General features: G+C 41.4%; 1 protein-coding gene across 9 annotated transcripts in view; it reads left to right on the plus strand.

Annotated features, from left to right (window-relative positions):
- The window catches only part of KLHL29 (kelch like family member 29), a 616,221-nt gene that overhangs the window by 335,729 nt on the left and 262,793 nt on the right, over positions 1–17,699 (plus strand). For all 9 annotated transcript variants that reach the window (XM_061622707.1, XM_061622698.1, XM_061622704.1 and 6 more), the window contains 2 exons: positions 8,506–8,647; positions 9,392–9,934. In XM_061622707.1, coding sequence (XP_061478691.1) covers positions 8,506–8,647; positions 9,392–9,934 — 685 coding nt within the window. The remainder of the gene's footprint in view (positions 1–8,505; positions 8,648–9,391; positions 9,935–17,699) is intronic.

Below are 17,699 nucleotides of genomic sequence, written 5' to 3' on the forward strand. Positions count from 1 at the left end.
TGCCTTTGAAAAAGGAAATCACAGGAATCATCCTTTTCTCCTCTCCCCTGCCCCATGCCAAGGAGTATTATTTCTTTACCCTGGCTTTTGACATCTGGTAAGATTGTCTCGGTAGGTCTCTCTTCTGCAGACCTGCTTTCTATGGAACTCAGTAGGGCTAAGGTGATGGTCAAACAGCGGTTAGTTGATATTGATAATCAAGAGCTTTTCACAGCTGCCTCGGGACCTTGCTCCCCTCGTTCATTGGGTTTAAGAGATCTCCCTCGTAAAGATGGGATGCGCTATTTAAGTTGGCTATCTGTTCCTAAGTATAGAAGGGCCTTCTCACTGGCCCGCTTTGACGCCCTACCCTCTAGACTTCTGGAAGGCAGATTTGATAAAATTCCGAGGAACAATAGATACTGCCCCTGTGACAAGTCTGAAGTGGAGACGGTATTACATGTCCTGTTTAAGTGTACACTTTATGATGAGGCTAGGAAAGGTCTTTTATACCCCATTCTGCAAACTTTCCCAGGCCACTCCTTGGATGCTGTCTTGTCAACCCTACTTGAGGGAAATGACAAATCAATTACCGCCCAAGTGGCCAAATTTTTGAACCTGGCCATGGAGATTAGATCTTGCATGATTGTGCATTGTTCTTAAACTTTCGTACCGTTTGAAACTGCCTCCCTGTACAGTTTATTTTACGTATATGTTTTACGTTTTAAACGCATTGTATTTTGTTGGTTGTTTTAATGTCAATGTTTTGCAATGGTCGGTTGACTAATAAGCAATAAAGATTGTTGTCGTTGACATCTGGTATATGTGTTTTCCTGTGACTGTAATTTGTTTTAAACTGTTTTTAATATTGAATTCTAAATTATTATGACCTGCCCTGGTACCTGATGGTGAATGGCAGGTAAGAAATTGAAATAAAATATACTACCATCACCACCACACCCAGTGAGGCTTCCAGTGCACAATCTGATTGGGTTTTATGAGATCAGTTCCAGCTGTTGTGGCCTGAAGATGTGGACAAGGTGTTTGGAGTGTCCAGCCAACCACATGCCCTATTGACCATTGGCCATCATGACTGATTTGAGCTAGTCAAAGTGGGCTGATTGGGTGGGTTCAGGGTGTGGGGAATGTGTCATTATACAGTGGAGCACTACTTATAGCCCTTAAAGATATGACAGTGCATCCACTCCTGAAAAAGCCCACCCTGGACCCAGACGTTTGGAACAGCTATCACCTGGTTGCTAATACTCTCTTTGTGGGGGCAAGGTGCTTGAGAAGATACATTTCAGCTATAGATGCTCTTGGAGGATATTGATTAGCTAGGTACTTTTCAGTCTGGGTTCAGAACCAGTTTTGGGATAGAATAGGACTTGGTCACCTTGACTGATAACCTTAATTAGGAGAGGGACAGGGGCAGTGCAGCCCTATTTATCTGGCCTGATCTCTCACCAGCTTGTGACACCATCAACCATGGTATCCTCCTGGACTGTTTCTGTGGGCTGGGAGTTGGAAACACAGTGGTTCTGCTCCTGCCTATGGAGGTGATCTCAGAGAGTAATATTGAGTGACTGTTTTTTGACCCCTAGCAGGAAACTATGCAGCAAACTATCTTATCTTCTCCAGTGCTATTTAACATCTGTTTGAAGCTGTTGGGAACAGACATTAGGGGATTTGGAGCATGATGTCATCAGTATGCTGATGATACCTGCCTTTACTTCTCTGTGGCATCTGCATGAGGAGTGACTGTGAAGCCCTGTCTGGACACAGCAGTGGGCTGGGACCAATAAGCTGAAGCTGAATCCAGATACAATGGAGGCCCTATTTCTGGTTCCAGGAATTTAGGGAGTGTTCTGTTTTGGACAGGGTTGCACTCCCTTTGAAAGAACAGGTACTTCCCTGGGGGTGCTCCTTAGCCATATTCCTCACTGGAGGCCCAAGTGACTTCAATGGCTAGGAGCATCGTTTGTGAGCTTTGGCTGGTGTGCCAGCTATAACCGCTCCTGGTCTGGGATAACCTAGCTGCAGTGGCCCATATATTGGTCATCTCAAGACTGGACTATTGCAATGTGCTGTATGTGGGGCTGCCCTTAAAGCTAGTTTGGAAGCTACAGCTGGTATAAAATGCAATGGCTAGGATGCTAAGTGGAGCATCCTACCATACTCTTATAACACCTATATTAAAGCAGTGGCTGCCAATATGCTACCCAGCCAAGTTCAACATTTTGTTACTAATTTATAAAGCCCGAAACAACTTAGGATCAGATTATGTAAAAGAATGCCTTCTTCCTTATAGATCAGCCCATTCACTATGATCTTTGGATTAAGCCCTATTAATTATGTCACAATCTGTTCATCTTCTGGCAACTTAGAGGAGGGTCTCTTCACCCAACCTGTGGAATGAACTTCCTACTGAGCTACAGTGGACATAAGAAGATTCCTGTTGGATCAGGCCAGTGGCGCATCTAGTCCAGCATCCTGTTCTCCCAGCAGCCAATCAGATGCTTATGGGAAGCCCACAAGCAAGACTTGAACACAACAGCAGTCTCCCCTCTTGTGGTTTCCAGCAACTGGTATTCAGGGGCATATTGCCTCCGGCCATGGAGGCAGACCATATATTTACTCAAGCTTTCCATGGCCTCTGGTACCAGTTGCACAATTCCTGGCTACTTTCGCTGAGATACGTTGTTTTTATTTGGTGACTTTTATTGCATACTGAACTGATTTATATTGAATTGTTTTGCTGCATGACATCTTGGTATTATTTTATTGGTATTATTGGCAATATAAAAATATTTTAATGAATGAATGAATTTTAGCAGTGGCATAACTTTCAACTGGGTTGATATTCCCACCTTAAGAAGCATGTGAAATGATCCTGACCAGCTTGACATAGCTACTGCATTTTTAAAGTGTCCAAAGCGAGCACCAATGCTGGTTTGTCTTACTTGGTGTGTATTGCTGTGTCTGTAACCTGGGCAACAACGGGAGGGAACTAGTCAGACTTCCCCAAAGACATGTCACACAGAAATTCTATCTTCCTGTTATGACTAATGATTCAATATGAGTGCCTGATTCAAATCATTCTTTAGTAGCATTAGGAATGAATGCCTCATCTTAGAATAAGCTTTCATGATTAGGTTTTTGCAAACCCAGCCTCTTACTGTCTCAGCTTATGCAGTATTAATTCATGTCACAAGGGATGGATAGACACCCTTTTCTCAGTCTTGAATGGGTTAGATTTTAAAATAGGTGGGTCTAGAAGCTTGACACTCATCCTTTCTGGTGCATAATGGATCCAAAGGTACACTTGGGGGCATAGATATTTAGAGGTTGTAGCCATATGGGACACTTAGAAATGGCTTGAACAAAGAGTTTACAAAGTATGTACCTAAAACTGTGACAACAAAGCACTGAAGCTGTGCTGTGTCCTTCTGCCATCATGGGGAAAAGAAACAGCATTTTAGCTATATATTTTCTTTGTTACATTCTGAAATATTGTTCATCTCATTTCCTAATAAACTTTTTTTTGTATTGCACTGATTCACCTCTAGATTTAAATTGCTTGTGCCTACCTTTGCTTAAAACTCTGTTGTACAATTTAGTAAATGGTGTGTGTGTGTGGAGATATATAGATATAGAAATTGAGGCACCCCAATGCATAGAGGGCTAACAAAAAAGCAGAAATGTCTATATGGAATGTTAGCAAGAGGTAATCATCATTCTGTAGATCTCTTTTAATATTAGAAAAAAGAAGTAAGTGTGTAAGTCTCTTAGTAAACTCTTCTACTTGGCTCTGCATTGACCACAGCATGTTGCAGTATCAGTTTAACTTGAGTACTGATCCTACAAACATAGCAGCAAAATTGTATTCAAACCCACATGCTTGACTCTATAAAGTGTCACAGTCTGTACATGATGTAATGTTGGTCACAGTTCAGAAGAAGGGCTGCAAGGTACAGTAGGGCCCCGCTTTCCGGCATTTCGCTTCTCGGCGCTTCGCTTCGCTAATGTGGTGGTTTTGAATTGTATCCATGTTCCATATGTTTGGCACTTGTTCTGGTTTTGCAGTGGAAAATTGCCAGAATACAGAGAGACACTGAGTGCACAAATTGATGGTGCCCAACGCCCTTCTTGGACTCAGCTACTGAGCGTGTTGTCAGAGCTTGGAAACGTTCCTTTTTTAAACTACTGTTGGGCTGATGGGAGTTGTAGTTCAAAAAAGGAACATTTCCAAGCTCTGATGACGCGCTCAGCAGCTGAGTCTGAAGGGCGTCCAGCACCATTTTATTGTTGAGGGAGGCGGCTGAGGGCAAGCGAGCGAGAGAACAGGCAGGGGGGAGGGCGAGCGGATAGGGAGAGGGCAAGTGGGCAAGGGGGGACGAGTGAGGGAGGCAGCGGAGGGTGAGCAAGCAGGCACGGGTGGGCAGCTTCCTCCCTGCGATCCGTGGCAGGGAGCCTGTCGCAGAAGGGGAGCACTACTCCCCCACCATAGCGAGGGCGAGTGAGCAAGCGAGCGGGGGGGAAGAGGACGATGCACAGAAAAGTGGAACATCGATCAGCTGTTGCGCAGGGAGCTTCAGGGGCCAGACGCTGTCAGCTGGAGCTCCCTGCACTACAGCTGATCGATGTTCCACTTTTTGGCAGTTTTTGCTTTTCGGCGGGGGTCTCGTCCCTAACCTGCCATACAAGTGGGGCCCTACTGTAGTGGATTTCATGCATTGCATAACCCAAATGTAATATATGTTAATTATTTGCCAGAAACAGCATGTAGTATAGCTGTACATAAAGGCTGAACAGTAACATATGACTTGTTAAACTGGGAGGCAATTTCACCTTGCCCAAGCCTAGGATCTAGGCTTGGAGGGTGTGGGGAAAGAAGATGGAGACCAGAATGCATTAGAGAGAGAAAGGATCTTGTTCTGCCATATTTTGATCTCTTCTTTGTAGCAGTGACCAGAAGAGGAGAAAGAGAAATCTGCATTCTGCTCTCTTCAGCAACCTAGTCTCTAGGAATAAATTTTGTGTTATCATGGTCTGCTTTATAATTTGCTCTGTTTCTGATGTTCAGGAGTGAGTGCTGTATGAGCAGATGTAGGGAAAACCAGAAGCATGTAGAAGTACAAAAACATTTAGAAAGTCCTGATGGGAACTAAAAGCAGCCTACTGAGAACTGTGCATGCTCAGGGGCCATGCTGACTTTACTGCTGGGGAAGGTTTGGCAGAAATGGAAACTAGAGAAGGAATGGAATGGAGGATCATAGAGCATGGCATGGTCCTGCTACACTGCAACATTTAGTTGCAGGTCCCACTTGGTTTTTTCCCCCCTCCATAATTATTATGTTTTGGCATTTTCAGCAATACAGAAATAACATATTCCATATAAAATAATTGTATTTATTTACATATTTATAATCTTCACTTTCATAAAAACATATCAAGGCTGCATACAAATAAAAGCATATGGCCTCTATGGAGAAAGGGTAAGGAGATTATTATAGACAAACAAATGGGAGCAAATCAACCCCACCCCATACCACCCCACTCCTCCAATATACAATGAGTTAATATATCAGTTCAAGAAGATAAGCTATTTACATTCAGTGAAGGAAGGGAGCTTTATCATGATTGGGTTCAGCAGCATTCTGTTGGCTGTTTTCCAGCAGACATTGTGAAAGGGTGCAAAAAAACCTTTCCATTTTGGCCATGTTCTTTGCTACTTTAATTAGATCAGTTTGCTTTTCCATTACAACAATGTTGGCTAACCTCTGGCCCTCCAGATGTTGCTGAACTACAACCCCCCCATCATCCCAGCCACTCGTCATGGTGGCTGGGGCTAATGGGATTTGGAATCCAACAGCATCTGAAGGCCATAGATTAGCCACCCCTGCATTACAAGGACACTCCCAGACTCATCTGTACCATGATGTCAGTGGTATTCATCTTTTTATACCCCTGTGTTAAAATCAATCCCTGTCTGAGATGTGTGCTTTTGTTGGATAGCTGAGCCATCCCTCCCTCCCTTCTCCCCCCCAAAAAACCTTGAGAGGTTGTCTTTTCAATCAAATAGACATTTGATCTTTCCTTTTTTCTCTTTTGAAATGCACACCTGCAACAGTTTTTTTTAGCAATTTACTTCTTTCATGTGTTCCTCATTTAATTCAAACAAATATCTGAAACATGAAAGCCATAGAGAAAAGTACAGCATAATGCAATTAGTTTCTGTGATATCTACAGAATATTTTATGAAGCCCATCTCTTTGCAGTAGTCAATGAATATAACTGAATCTAAAAGGGATGGTATACACAGTGCTCTTTTTTATAAAGTTAAATAATTAAGGCTTCTGAATGTGCAAAGTTTTATATAATCAGGACTAGAGATGAGTAACAATTCTAAAAGAGTTTTTTAATAGCAAAAATAAACTAGGATGTTGCTTCTCTGTATAAGCGTTAAACTAGGATGGAACAGAACATTACAAAGTTTATTTCTTCTCTGAATTGTATTGTCTGTACTGTGCTCCATTATTGGGTATTGTGATTTTATTCTGCCTTAATCTGTAGCTTCTTTCTGGTTGAATATATACTAGCTTAGGAGTCCAGACTGATCCGACTAGGCTAGATATATATGTTTAAATTTACTGAACCATTAAGAAGCAGAATTTGTGGTATATTCTGTGCAAAGGCATGGCTGAAGTAAGAAGAATCTTTTGGTTCATACAGGGAATGTTCTTACTTCCTGTTTGCCAGTCCAGCAAATATGATCTCTTTGCAGAAGTGGGCCCCTGGCCAGATCAGAAACTGCATGTTAATATTAGGTGTTAGATATATTTCCTATTCCCATAGGAATCCAACATTTGTGTGCATGGTTCCTTTTCCTGTTGAAGGTGGGTGGTGCTCTAAGTTTTGAAAGCATACATACCTCTTTGGGCATGGAAAATGAATGAGCACACACACAAAATGCATGTTTGGTCCCTTAATGAAACAAACTTTCAGATCTCTATACTGAAGCCAATTCAGATGGCTAGATACCTTGATCTATATTTTTGTTTTATCTTTCCCATCAGTTTTGTATCAAACTAAGAGTCTCCAAGTGTGGTGTTCTTATAATAGAAGGTGGATCTCCCTACAGATGTACATCTTGAGGAAGGGGAAGGAAGAAGCAGGGTTAGAAAAGAATGAAGCTAAGCAAATGCAGGCCTATATACTGTTTGAGCAGAGGGGAGTTTGCACGTTGCTTTTGGAGGCAGCCAAATGGCTCTTATAACGGTTGCATTCACACATAACGCTCAGCCAAACCATAGCTTAGTGCAAACATGCTGGCTCCCAGGGAGGAAATGCTTTGCTCCTTCACAGTCCTTTTAGCTCAGCATGGCGTTTAGAGTGTTGTCCGTACTCAGGATCATGGTTAAGCTCTGTCCTCCTTATTCATGATGTGTAGCCAAGAACAAACCTTGACTTAGCTGCCATGCTGCACTGAGCTAAAGTGCAGCTCCTCTTCAGGAGCCAGCACATTTGCATGATCCCAGTAGGCCATAGCTTGGCTTGCCATAACATGCAAACTATCGAGTTTTGGCCTAAGAGGAACAAAACCCGAGAAACAGAGCCATTGTCCATGTAGTTCAGTGGTAGTTCTATGAAAGGACTTGTTTTATTTTCAATTCTGAAAGCATCTCCCTCTCCCCCCTCCAAAAAACAAAGACACAGAGAAGAACTAGGAAGCTTGGAGGTTATGTTGAACATTTAGTTTTGTGTGATTGTTTATATAGAGCTGTCTTTTTGATTATACCTCCATTTCATGATTAGTGAGGCTCGCTCTTTTCAACACTTCACGGTTGCTTTTAACAGCTCTGAAATATTTCCAATATAGGTACCTTTGCAGATGGTTCTTATAGTGTGATGCTGTTTTATTGGTTCAGTTTTAGGGATTGTTGAACAATAAAGACTAAGACCTCTGTTACAGTAATTTGTCCCAATCCAGTTTTAAATAAAATCCCGATGTGATGGGTTTGGGGTTTTGTTCTTTTTGGTTTTCAGTTTTAGGAAGAGGCTCAAGCAGAAATTGTCGCAGTCTGAACATATATTCATGCTGCAAAATGTAATTAATAGGAAACATGTTCAGAAATAAAGTCTCATAGCAAAATACAATGTGCCAGGAAATAGATATTTAGATATGAAGTGTACTGACTTCTGCGTCAGACCAGTATCACAAACATTACACAAACACTGTAGAGATTCTCTTGCCTTATTGTAAACTGATAAATTGTGGCAAATGTTTCGATTGGAAGTGTAAGCTTTTTTGAATGTTGCTTTAAAGTAGTCACGGCTATGCTGATGATAAGTCTTATTTATTCCATAAAATAAAATATTATAATTGCCTTGCCCTGAATAATGTAAGTCTGGCTAAATGCAATACGAATCTTTCTAAGCACTATTACAAAAACATGCAAGGTGCTATAAGGGTTCCATATACGTTAGCATAAATTTGATAGGTTTTGCCTTATTCCCTGACAGACACCTTGCATTTCCAAGACAGAGAATCAGCCACAAGGATTAGCAACCAGCGTCAGGTGGGGACAGACACCCATCAATCAGTCTACACCCTGGGACACAGATGAACCACCATCCAAACGGATGAGGGAGACTGAAAACCCAGGTATTCTTTCAGCCTTATTTGTAATTCCACTGGGTGGAGTGCAGGGGGGAGATTGCCCAAAGCACACACAATATGCTGTCTCCAATTACCTCTCTAAATAAGACTTTATCATGAGTCCTTTTTTAATACTACAGCTGGCTCTTCTTTTTAGTTATAAAGACCCCCTCAGGTTACTCCTGTGTCAGGGCTAATATAAATGTGTTAAGATGCCTACAAGTTCATTAAAGCATTTTCTTTTTCCTTCTCTGTCTCTGCCAGGGTAATAAAACATTTTATGTCCAGAGCCACCTGAAATGATTTGCAGCTTCCAGGCTCATACCATACATTGTGCAGCTATGCCAGACGCCTAATTGCAATCTCTTTGTAGTGGCTGGAACACGGCTATTATATGCGCCGAGTGTTTGTCAGGGAGCCATGAAAACACGCTGGTGAAAGAGGTTAATTCTCTTGGAACCATATACTTAAATTGCACAAAGCTGAACATGCATAAAATTGTAAACATTCTGCATTGCTAGCTGATCATTGCTTTTAACTTGGGCATGCCCTTGCCATGTTGTAGTACTTTTGGCACTTACCAGTTTGGAATGTCTCCAGACTTCCCCCCCACCACCACCTCTTTAGGGGTTGCAAGATGGAGAGACTCGCCAGAGGGAACTGAATATTGGCAACGTTACATAGAGAGAAAGTTTAGTGGGACTTCCTTTTTGTCCAAATTGTTCTTATTGCTAGCTTTCCTTTTTCCAGGTACAGCTCCATGGGTTACAACAGTTGCCGCAGGTAGCCAGCCAACTCTTATAACTCATTCTTATGGGATGACTCAACCTCCGACCTTCAGCCCAGCAGTGAACGTCCAAGCCCCTGTCATTGGAGTTACACCCTCACTCCCTCCACATGTTACCCCCCAGCTTCCATTAATGCCAGCTCATTACCAGCTTCAGCAGCAGCCTTCACAGCCTCTGAGTAATATGGTTGTGAACCTGCAAAGCCAGCCTTTGTACACTAACAGCCAGTCCATTGCAATGTCTTCTATGACTGGGGTTGGTCAGGTGACTCACCCAGGCCACAGTGCGGTAGGGAATGGTCATATGACTTGTCCTATCCTGCCTCCACCGCCACCTGCCTTGCCTTCTGCTGCGCTACCTAATAGTGTTCCAGCTACCAATGGGCAGGCCGCTCCTCAGCTCCCTCCTAACCAGACGGGCAGTCAGGACAACACAAATGGGGTACAGATGCTACGGACTGTTGGTGTGGGAAAGTACGAGTTCACAGATCCTTGGCATCCAAAAGGTAAGTCGGCCCAGAATTCTTCATGATTTGATGCTTGGTACTTTGGGATTATATGCAAATGGGCCATAATGGGTCATAATATTCAAGTTCTGCCAACAACCTGCATAAGAGACAGCCTTGTCAATTAAAGTATCCATTGTGTTGATATTCCTGTGCCAGTATTCCAGCATCAGTTTCCTGTCTTGTGTTCTGTGGTAGCTTTTCATGAATTAAAGATGACAAACTTCTTTCTCTGAAAGGACAGAGGAAAACTATGCACTTGTTTTGGCACTGAATGATAACGTTCTAGGGTACCTCAAACAAGCAGAGATTCAAAAGTTCATGAGACAGCTGTCACTCTTAGTTTTCATTTCTCTTCCTCTTGAGGAAAACTTACTTATAAACCACCCCACTGTCTTTCTGGGTTAAGCTATGCTTTTTGAATTACAGTGTTTTTATATGACATTTGAGCATTTCAGTGTTGAGGGGCAAATTGGGCTGATGTTCCAGTTAGCTCTGGACACTGGATAGGGTTAGCCAGCCTGACAAGGGCCTCTAAGATGGTACTGCAGAGTATGTTGATTGAAATTGACCTGCAACCTGCTATTAACTCTTCAATAGAGCATTGGATCCAAAGAATTATGAGTGCATCTGATCCATGCTGGGAAATTAGCATGGCCACAAATCAGCACACTGGTAAGCACTAGAAGACCCCAAAGGGATGCATCTGATCTGCATTTCTTTTTTCATGTGCCCACATTTCTCTTTACCTCATATGGACTACACACCCCAGCTGTCAAATCTGTCACAGGGACAAACAAAAGCAAGATCTGTGTAGGTGGTGTGTTATATTGTGCCCTTTCCTTGCTGACAATCAACTATCTGAACATTAGCATGAGATTGCGTAGTGGGTCATTCGCTTGTTAAGCTCCTCGGAAAACTCTCAACCTGGTATGAACACAGTATCTTCCTGGCCACTCAGTTGAAAATGCATTTGCTTTCTGTGGGAATATCAAGCTGTGGGAAGGTGTTACATTATTTAAAACAAAAAACAGAGTAGCTCACATCACCTGTTACTTCATCCCCACAGATATGGCTGCATGTAAGCCTGTAACTCATACCAGGTTGAGATTACCCCCTGGAAAGTAACAAGCAAACAGGTACTTTGACTCACATGGCCCCTATGAATGCTGGGGCAGCTCTTTACAGTGGAATGTTATGTTTGGAAATTTTGTCTTGTACCAGACACTACAAAACTACTTCAATTTAATATTTATGTGCTCTGTTTTTATTTTTCAAATCTGCCTGCCTTTCTTTAACATGTATTTAGTGTTCTCCATATGAAATGGAAATGGAATGGAGCTTAAGAGAAATCTCTTAAAACAGTGTGAAAGCCCACAAGGCTTCCATTAAGTCTGCTAAGCTATTTGGACACATGAACAGGGCCCGTGTTTAAATTACACACTAAAATCCTTTCCGTAGTGTGATATTAAAGAAACTTCATTGCTATTAAATAGTTTTCATTTGCATAAGAATAACTCTATACAAACTGCCCTGTTTTTTAAGAACATTTGCTTCACAACCCGATTTGTGGTATGATCTGAAGGCACATGAAGCTACCATCTTGCTGAGGCTAAGAGGTCTGGGTCTGGTCAGTGCCGAAATGGGAGACCTCCTAGAAACTTCATGTACTCTGCCTTGGGTTCCATGATGAAATAAAGGCAGGACATAAATGTAAGGCAGTAAGTAAAGAGATGAGATGAAGAAATGCTACTCTTTCCAAGATTAACAAAGACATCAAGGGCCAATTAACCATCAGTGTTCTCCACATTTTTTATGGCATAACCAGTTCACCACAGCTCTCCTTTTTCTGACCATGATTTGTCCAGGATCACCATCTTACTTACATGTGAGCTTATTTTTAAGGCCAATTTTTGTCCTGCATGTTCCAGTATTGCTCGTAAAAACAGGGTGGTATCACTGTTTTTGTAACATGGAGGCTATGGTACAGGATTCTCATATCTCTCTGTCCAAACATCAACTCCATGAGAGGAGAGGATCTCCTTTCCTAGAATCTGTGCATCACATGTAGAGAGCTGAGGCAGATATTAACTTTAACTGATGACAGCTGTCAATGTATTAGCATTACAATTTTGCATAAATTTGTAGGGCAGGCAGCTTTTATCATGTGAATTAGATTTTGCTATTTTCTCTATTGACAGTCAGCAGGATCTGATTTATTTCCCCTCATTTAATGATAAAGAGAGACAGTGAAGGATCCATATACAAATTCCTGAACAGCAAAGATGAGTGTGTATGTAAACATACATATATGAACAAGTGCACACACACACCTAAATAATTCCTTCTGATTCTTAAAAGCCTTGATTTCCAAGTTGTTGTGATTGTCAGATCTCATGTCAAACAAATAGATATATAATCTACTTAGATAGAAATAGAAGAAATCTTCAATTCAGGAGGAAGGGTAGAAATTTGCCATGTTTAGCATGAGGTCCCTAATATAAATCATGTCAAGTTTATCAAAAGAGTGTTTGTTTTCATTTCTCTCTGAGGGGTTTTACATCTTTGAAGCCTGGCTAATTTTTCAAACTTCTGTGTGACAGAAAGCTTGCTCTCAAAGAAGGAAACTGGAAGCACAGTGATGTGATGTCAAAATGGTTCAAGCATACAGACAGAGCTGCTTCACTAGCAGTTTTTCAGCAAGCTTTTCTGCCTCATTTTGGCTGACCCTTGGCCAGTGCTACAAGAAAGTTCTGCAGCAGATGGGCTTTGAGATCCTTTTCATTACGTGCCCATCATTATTCCTCCCACCACACAGACCTGCACCAGCCCCGTTTTTATTTCTACTTGACAACCTGCCTGGTGCGGAGTAATTACTTCGCAATTCCCTAAATGAAAAGAACACATCTTGCAAGTCAAAATAAGGGATACTGATGTTTTTATACATCATTAGTGAACTGATTTAAAATTTCACATTTTGTTTTCCCTAATTACATTTCGTTTGGCTGAGCTGTATTCCTGCAGGGTCTGCACTAGAAGTGTACTTGCTCAAATGGTTCTTCTTAATAGCCTGCTTCTATTTTCTGTTTCTTTTTATAAGTAAACAAATACATGACAAAAATAATAACAAACTCAAGTCAAAATATAAAGGTTATGTGAAAGATACTACATTTGCAATAGGTCAATGGTATTTTTTGACATATGACTGAAATTAAGTCCTTTATGTTGTTGTCCTTTTAATATTATGTAAATTGTAGTAACAGCTACACTGTATTTTATTATACTTTAAGGAACCAATCTTTCAGTCTTTATTCCTTTATTTCCATTGAACCATATACCAAATGAAAATTTAATTGGTCTCATGTAGCCGCTGCTGGTGGTTTTCAGGAGAGATGTTAAGAGATTTTAAATGGTATTTGAATATGTTGAAGATCAGCCAGTTATGTTAACCATAATCTTATTGATTTTTCTCTATTTGCAAACAGTGGGAAACTGGTACTTTGTAAATTACTGCAAAGAATTCTATTACAATAAAACTAGAATAAGAAAACTTTAATTAAAGTAAAAAATGCTGTTAGTTATTAAACGTATGCTAGGTCTTTCCAAGCATATTCAACCATGTTTTTCACACAGGCTCCAACATTACAAGATGCTATGTGGAAGGTAATCTGGAAGGTTATCATTTGGCGCTCCTACCCATGAGTGAAAATGAATGTCAGTCTGTCCAGCACTTCCTACTGTGCAGTTAAGGCCAGCTTTATAACAGTTTTCTGCAACTACTTGAAATCCAAGCAAGTTGAAAGATTATAGCACTGGGCTTAATAGTATGCTTAGAGACTGTAGATGACTACATCCCCTGCACTGTTTCAGGCGTTATATTGACAGGATTTAAGTGATTCCCATTAGAAGTGCCGTTGACATCTGCACTAGATTGCAGTTCAGATGAAATTACACATTTAATTCCCACTGAAATTAGAGTATACACTGATGGTTTAAAGTTTTTTTTTCATCAGCATGATGACTTTAAATATACTTATAATTCAGAAAGCAGTTTTATAAGAATACTGAGGAAATGGTGCAATATACTTAAAATATAAAATTCTGTGATTGATGGATAGAACAAATGGCCAACTTTAAGAGTTTTTTTTTTAATCAAGTTGGAAAAGTATGGAATATTCCCCAAGAAAACAACCTCAGCCAAAAAGGCTTTAAAAATAAGTTAATTCGGCCATTCTGTACTTTGGAGTATCCTCATGTTAAAATACTTGGGGCTGGACAAGGATGGTTGGTTTTGCAGTGATTGCTTAGCTGTTGCTTAGTTGTTGATTCTTTCCTGATGGGTTTAATTGTCTGTCCTAAAGCTTTTATTTCCCTTGTGGAAATAACTCAGGCATAGGCGAGGATCCAACTCCTGGTATACTGCATATTTATTTCTTTTTTACATTTATATCCTGCCTTTCCTCTGAGGCGCTCAAGGTTGTATACATGTTTATCCCTCTCTTCATTTTATTCTCACAACAGCCATGTGAGGTAGGTTAGACTGAGAGGCAGTGACAGGCCCAAGGACCATTGAGCTTCATGTCCGAGTGGGGATTTGAACCGTGGGATTCAGCAGCCCTCTAAAAATTAGACCCTGAGGGTTGAGGCTCCCTGTGGAATATCATTCTATAAGGCAGGAAAGGGTACTGCTGGATGGGAGAAATCAGCACCCACATATTTCTCTATGCATTCATGTGAGGGTGGGGGGGGTTCTGCCTACTTCTCAAATCCCACCCACAGTATTTTGTTGGTAGGGAAATGTGCTTGTTCTGATGGTGAGTAAAACCAATCTCTTTCCTCAGCCTGTGCCGTTCTGTGAAAACTGATTTTTATTATTTTTCTGCAGAGCTTAAGCATTCCTCTACTCCAGCCATTCCCAACCAGTGTGCCTCCAGATGTTGTTGGACCACAACTCCCATCAGCATCAGCCAGCATTGCCAATGGTCAGGAAAGATGGGAATTGTGGTCCAACAACATCTGGAGGCACACTGGTTGGGAAAGGCTGCTCTACTCTATCACAGGGGCATGCTGTCACCTTGGGAGGGAGGGAGGGAGGGAGGGAAGGAGTGGCAAGCATCATCAAAGCTGCCATCAAAGCGGTAGTTGATGCAACAGTTAAACTTGAAGCCCTAATTGATTCCAATTGCATTTAAGTTCACAATCAGAGTCATAGGTCCCATTCAGTTTCAGTGATTTTTATGCAGGCTTACATTTCTCCTCCTCATTTATTGCTCTGATGGAGAATTGTCACTCTGCTGAGGATGAGCCCATACAGAACACTACTGGAGTTATTGAATCCGTGTGTGTGTGTGTTTAGCATGGAAACAAATGGGGGGGTGAGGATTGGAGTGATTTTTTAAAATAAGACCACCCACTTACATAGGTGGATCTCAGTAGTGTTACGGAAAATGGTGTTTTAAAGTTTTTGGAGACATTAATGTGATTGGCAGTTATGTTTATTGCATATTATATGTAATAAGCATAACTGCCAGTCACATTAATGTCTCTAAAAAATTTAAAACACTGTATTCAGTAACACTACTGAGATCCAGCTATGTAGCTGGGTGGTCTTATTTTTAAAAAATCACTCCAATCCTCCCCCCCCCATTTTTTTCTCAGTAGGATGACCACTTATGCATTGACAAAAAGAATCTGTTTTTAAAGTTTTTTTAAAATGGTTTTAAAGATGTTTTGTTTTAATGTATTTTAAAGTCTGTTTTTATGATATTTTAAGAGTGTTTTTAGCACTTTTGTTTGCTGCCCTGGGCTGCTGCTGGAAGGAATGGCAGGATATAAATCTAATAATAAATAAAATAAATAAAGAAGAAGAAATGCATCACTAAAAAAGGGGAGACAGAGGGTTGCATGAAACATACACATGATAACCTATAGAGAGAAGGCAAATTTAGGAATAATTAGTATAATTTTAATAGTCATACAATACATCAATACGTCTTTCAGGTATCCTGGTCCCAAGATGTATAGAGCTTTGTACATCAAAACCAGCACCTTGAACTTAGCCCAGTAGCTAATAGGTAGCATTCAGAATTATACCTGCAATGCCCTCATTTCTGTAGTCCTTCAGTTCTCTTTAGAGGTGAAAGGAGAGTGGGAATTAGATGTAATACATTGTGTTGCATGTTGAGAGATGTGCATGTCCACTTGCATATTTTAGCTAATTAATGTGTGAACTGGACCTAATCTTCCATAGTCTATTGTTGAGGCAGCTTGGTACTTGAAGTCAGTTTCCCAGAGAGTCTAGCTTGCAGACTTTCCATGGGCATCTGGTTGGCTACTTGTGAGAACAGGATGTTGGCCTGGTCACTGGCTTGGTCCAGCATTACTTTTCTTATGTTCTTGTATCCCATTCTCTCCTTGGTAAGGAGTCGTTAACAAGATTATATTTAAGCCATGGCTCTGAAATGGTCCCTCTGTGGAAAAGATAAGGAGATTTAATAAAATTTGGAACCTAGGAAATTATCAGAAATTTATCAAATGCAATATTGGGAAATTAGAAAAATTGGTTGCTTACTGCAGGCCCTACATTTTTTGTTTTTTAAAAATAGATAATATTGTTCCATTCCAGTAATTATTCGGATGCATTTTTTCCTTTGGGGAAGGAGAAAGGGAAAAAATAGATTCCAACTGCTGCTACTTTTCTAAATAAATTGAATATAAAAAGGTAAAGGTATTCCCGCACTTGTAGTGCAAGTCGTTTCCGACTCTTAGGGTGACGTCTTGCGACGTTTACTAGGCAAACCATATATATGGGGTGGGATTGCCAGTTCCATCCCCAGCCTTTCTTTACCCCCCAGAATATGCTGGGGGTAAATTAAATATAGAAGTACTAATATATTCTTCTTGGCGATCACTCGTGACCGAGTAAGATTGTCTTCCAAAATATAGTCTTTAACAATGGATCCGTCTGAATCTGTATCTACCGCCGATGTACCAGACCATGACCAGGGGCTTCTGGATTTCACAGTCCTGCCCCCGTCGCCATTTGTCAGTCGCCATGGGACTTTTGTTATGGAAGACGCCTGTGTGTGCATTTGTTTTATGTGGGGAGATCGATGCACCACGATCAACACACAATCTTGACAAAAAAAGGCTTTGATCCAGTGGCATGACACGCAGCTCTATTTCTCCTTTTCATCTTCTTCAGGTGAGGCTGTCAATGTGCTGAACCGGTGCCTGGCTGCGACAATGGACAGGATGAGGGCTAATAAACTGAGGCTCAGTCCAGACAAGACTGAGATGCTGCTAGTGAGTGGTTCTTCTGACCGGATGGTGGATGTCCAACCTGTCCTGGATGGGGTTGCACTCCCCCTGAAGGAGCAGGTTCGTAGCTTAGGGGTTCTCCTGGAATCATCTCTGTCACTTGAGGCTCAGGTAGTCTCGGTGGCACGGAGTGCCTTCTACCAACTTCGGTTGGCCCAACTACGTCCCTATCTGGACAGGGATAACCTGGCTTCAGTTGTCCATGATCTGGTAACCTCTAAATTAGATTACTGCAATGCACTCTACGTGGGGCTGCCTTTGAAGACGGTTTGGAAACTGCAGCTTGTGCAAAATGCAGCGGCCAGATTGGTAACAGGGACCAGACGGTCTGAACATATAAAACCGATTCTGGCCCGCTTGTACTGGCTGCCTTTATGTTTCCGAGCTCAATTCAGGGTGCTGGTTTTGACCTATAAATCCTTACACAGCTTGGGACCACAGTACC

This window comes from Rhineura floridana, chromosome 4, assembly GCF_030035675.1.
Source record: "Rhineura floridana isolate rRhiFlo1 chromosome 4, rRhiFlo1.hap2, whole genome shotgun sequence".
Taxonomy (NCBI): domain Eukaryota; kingdom Metazoa; phylum Chordata; class Lepidosauria; order Squamata; family Rhineuridae; genus Rhineura; species Rhineura floridana.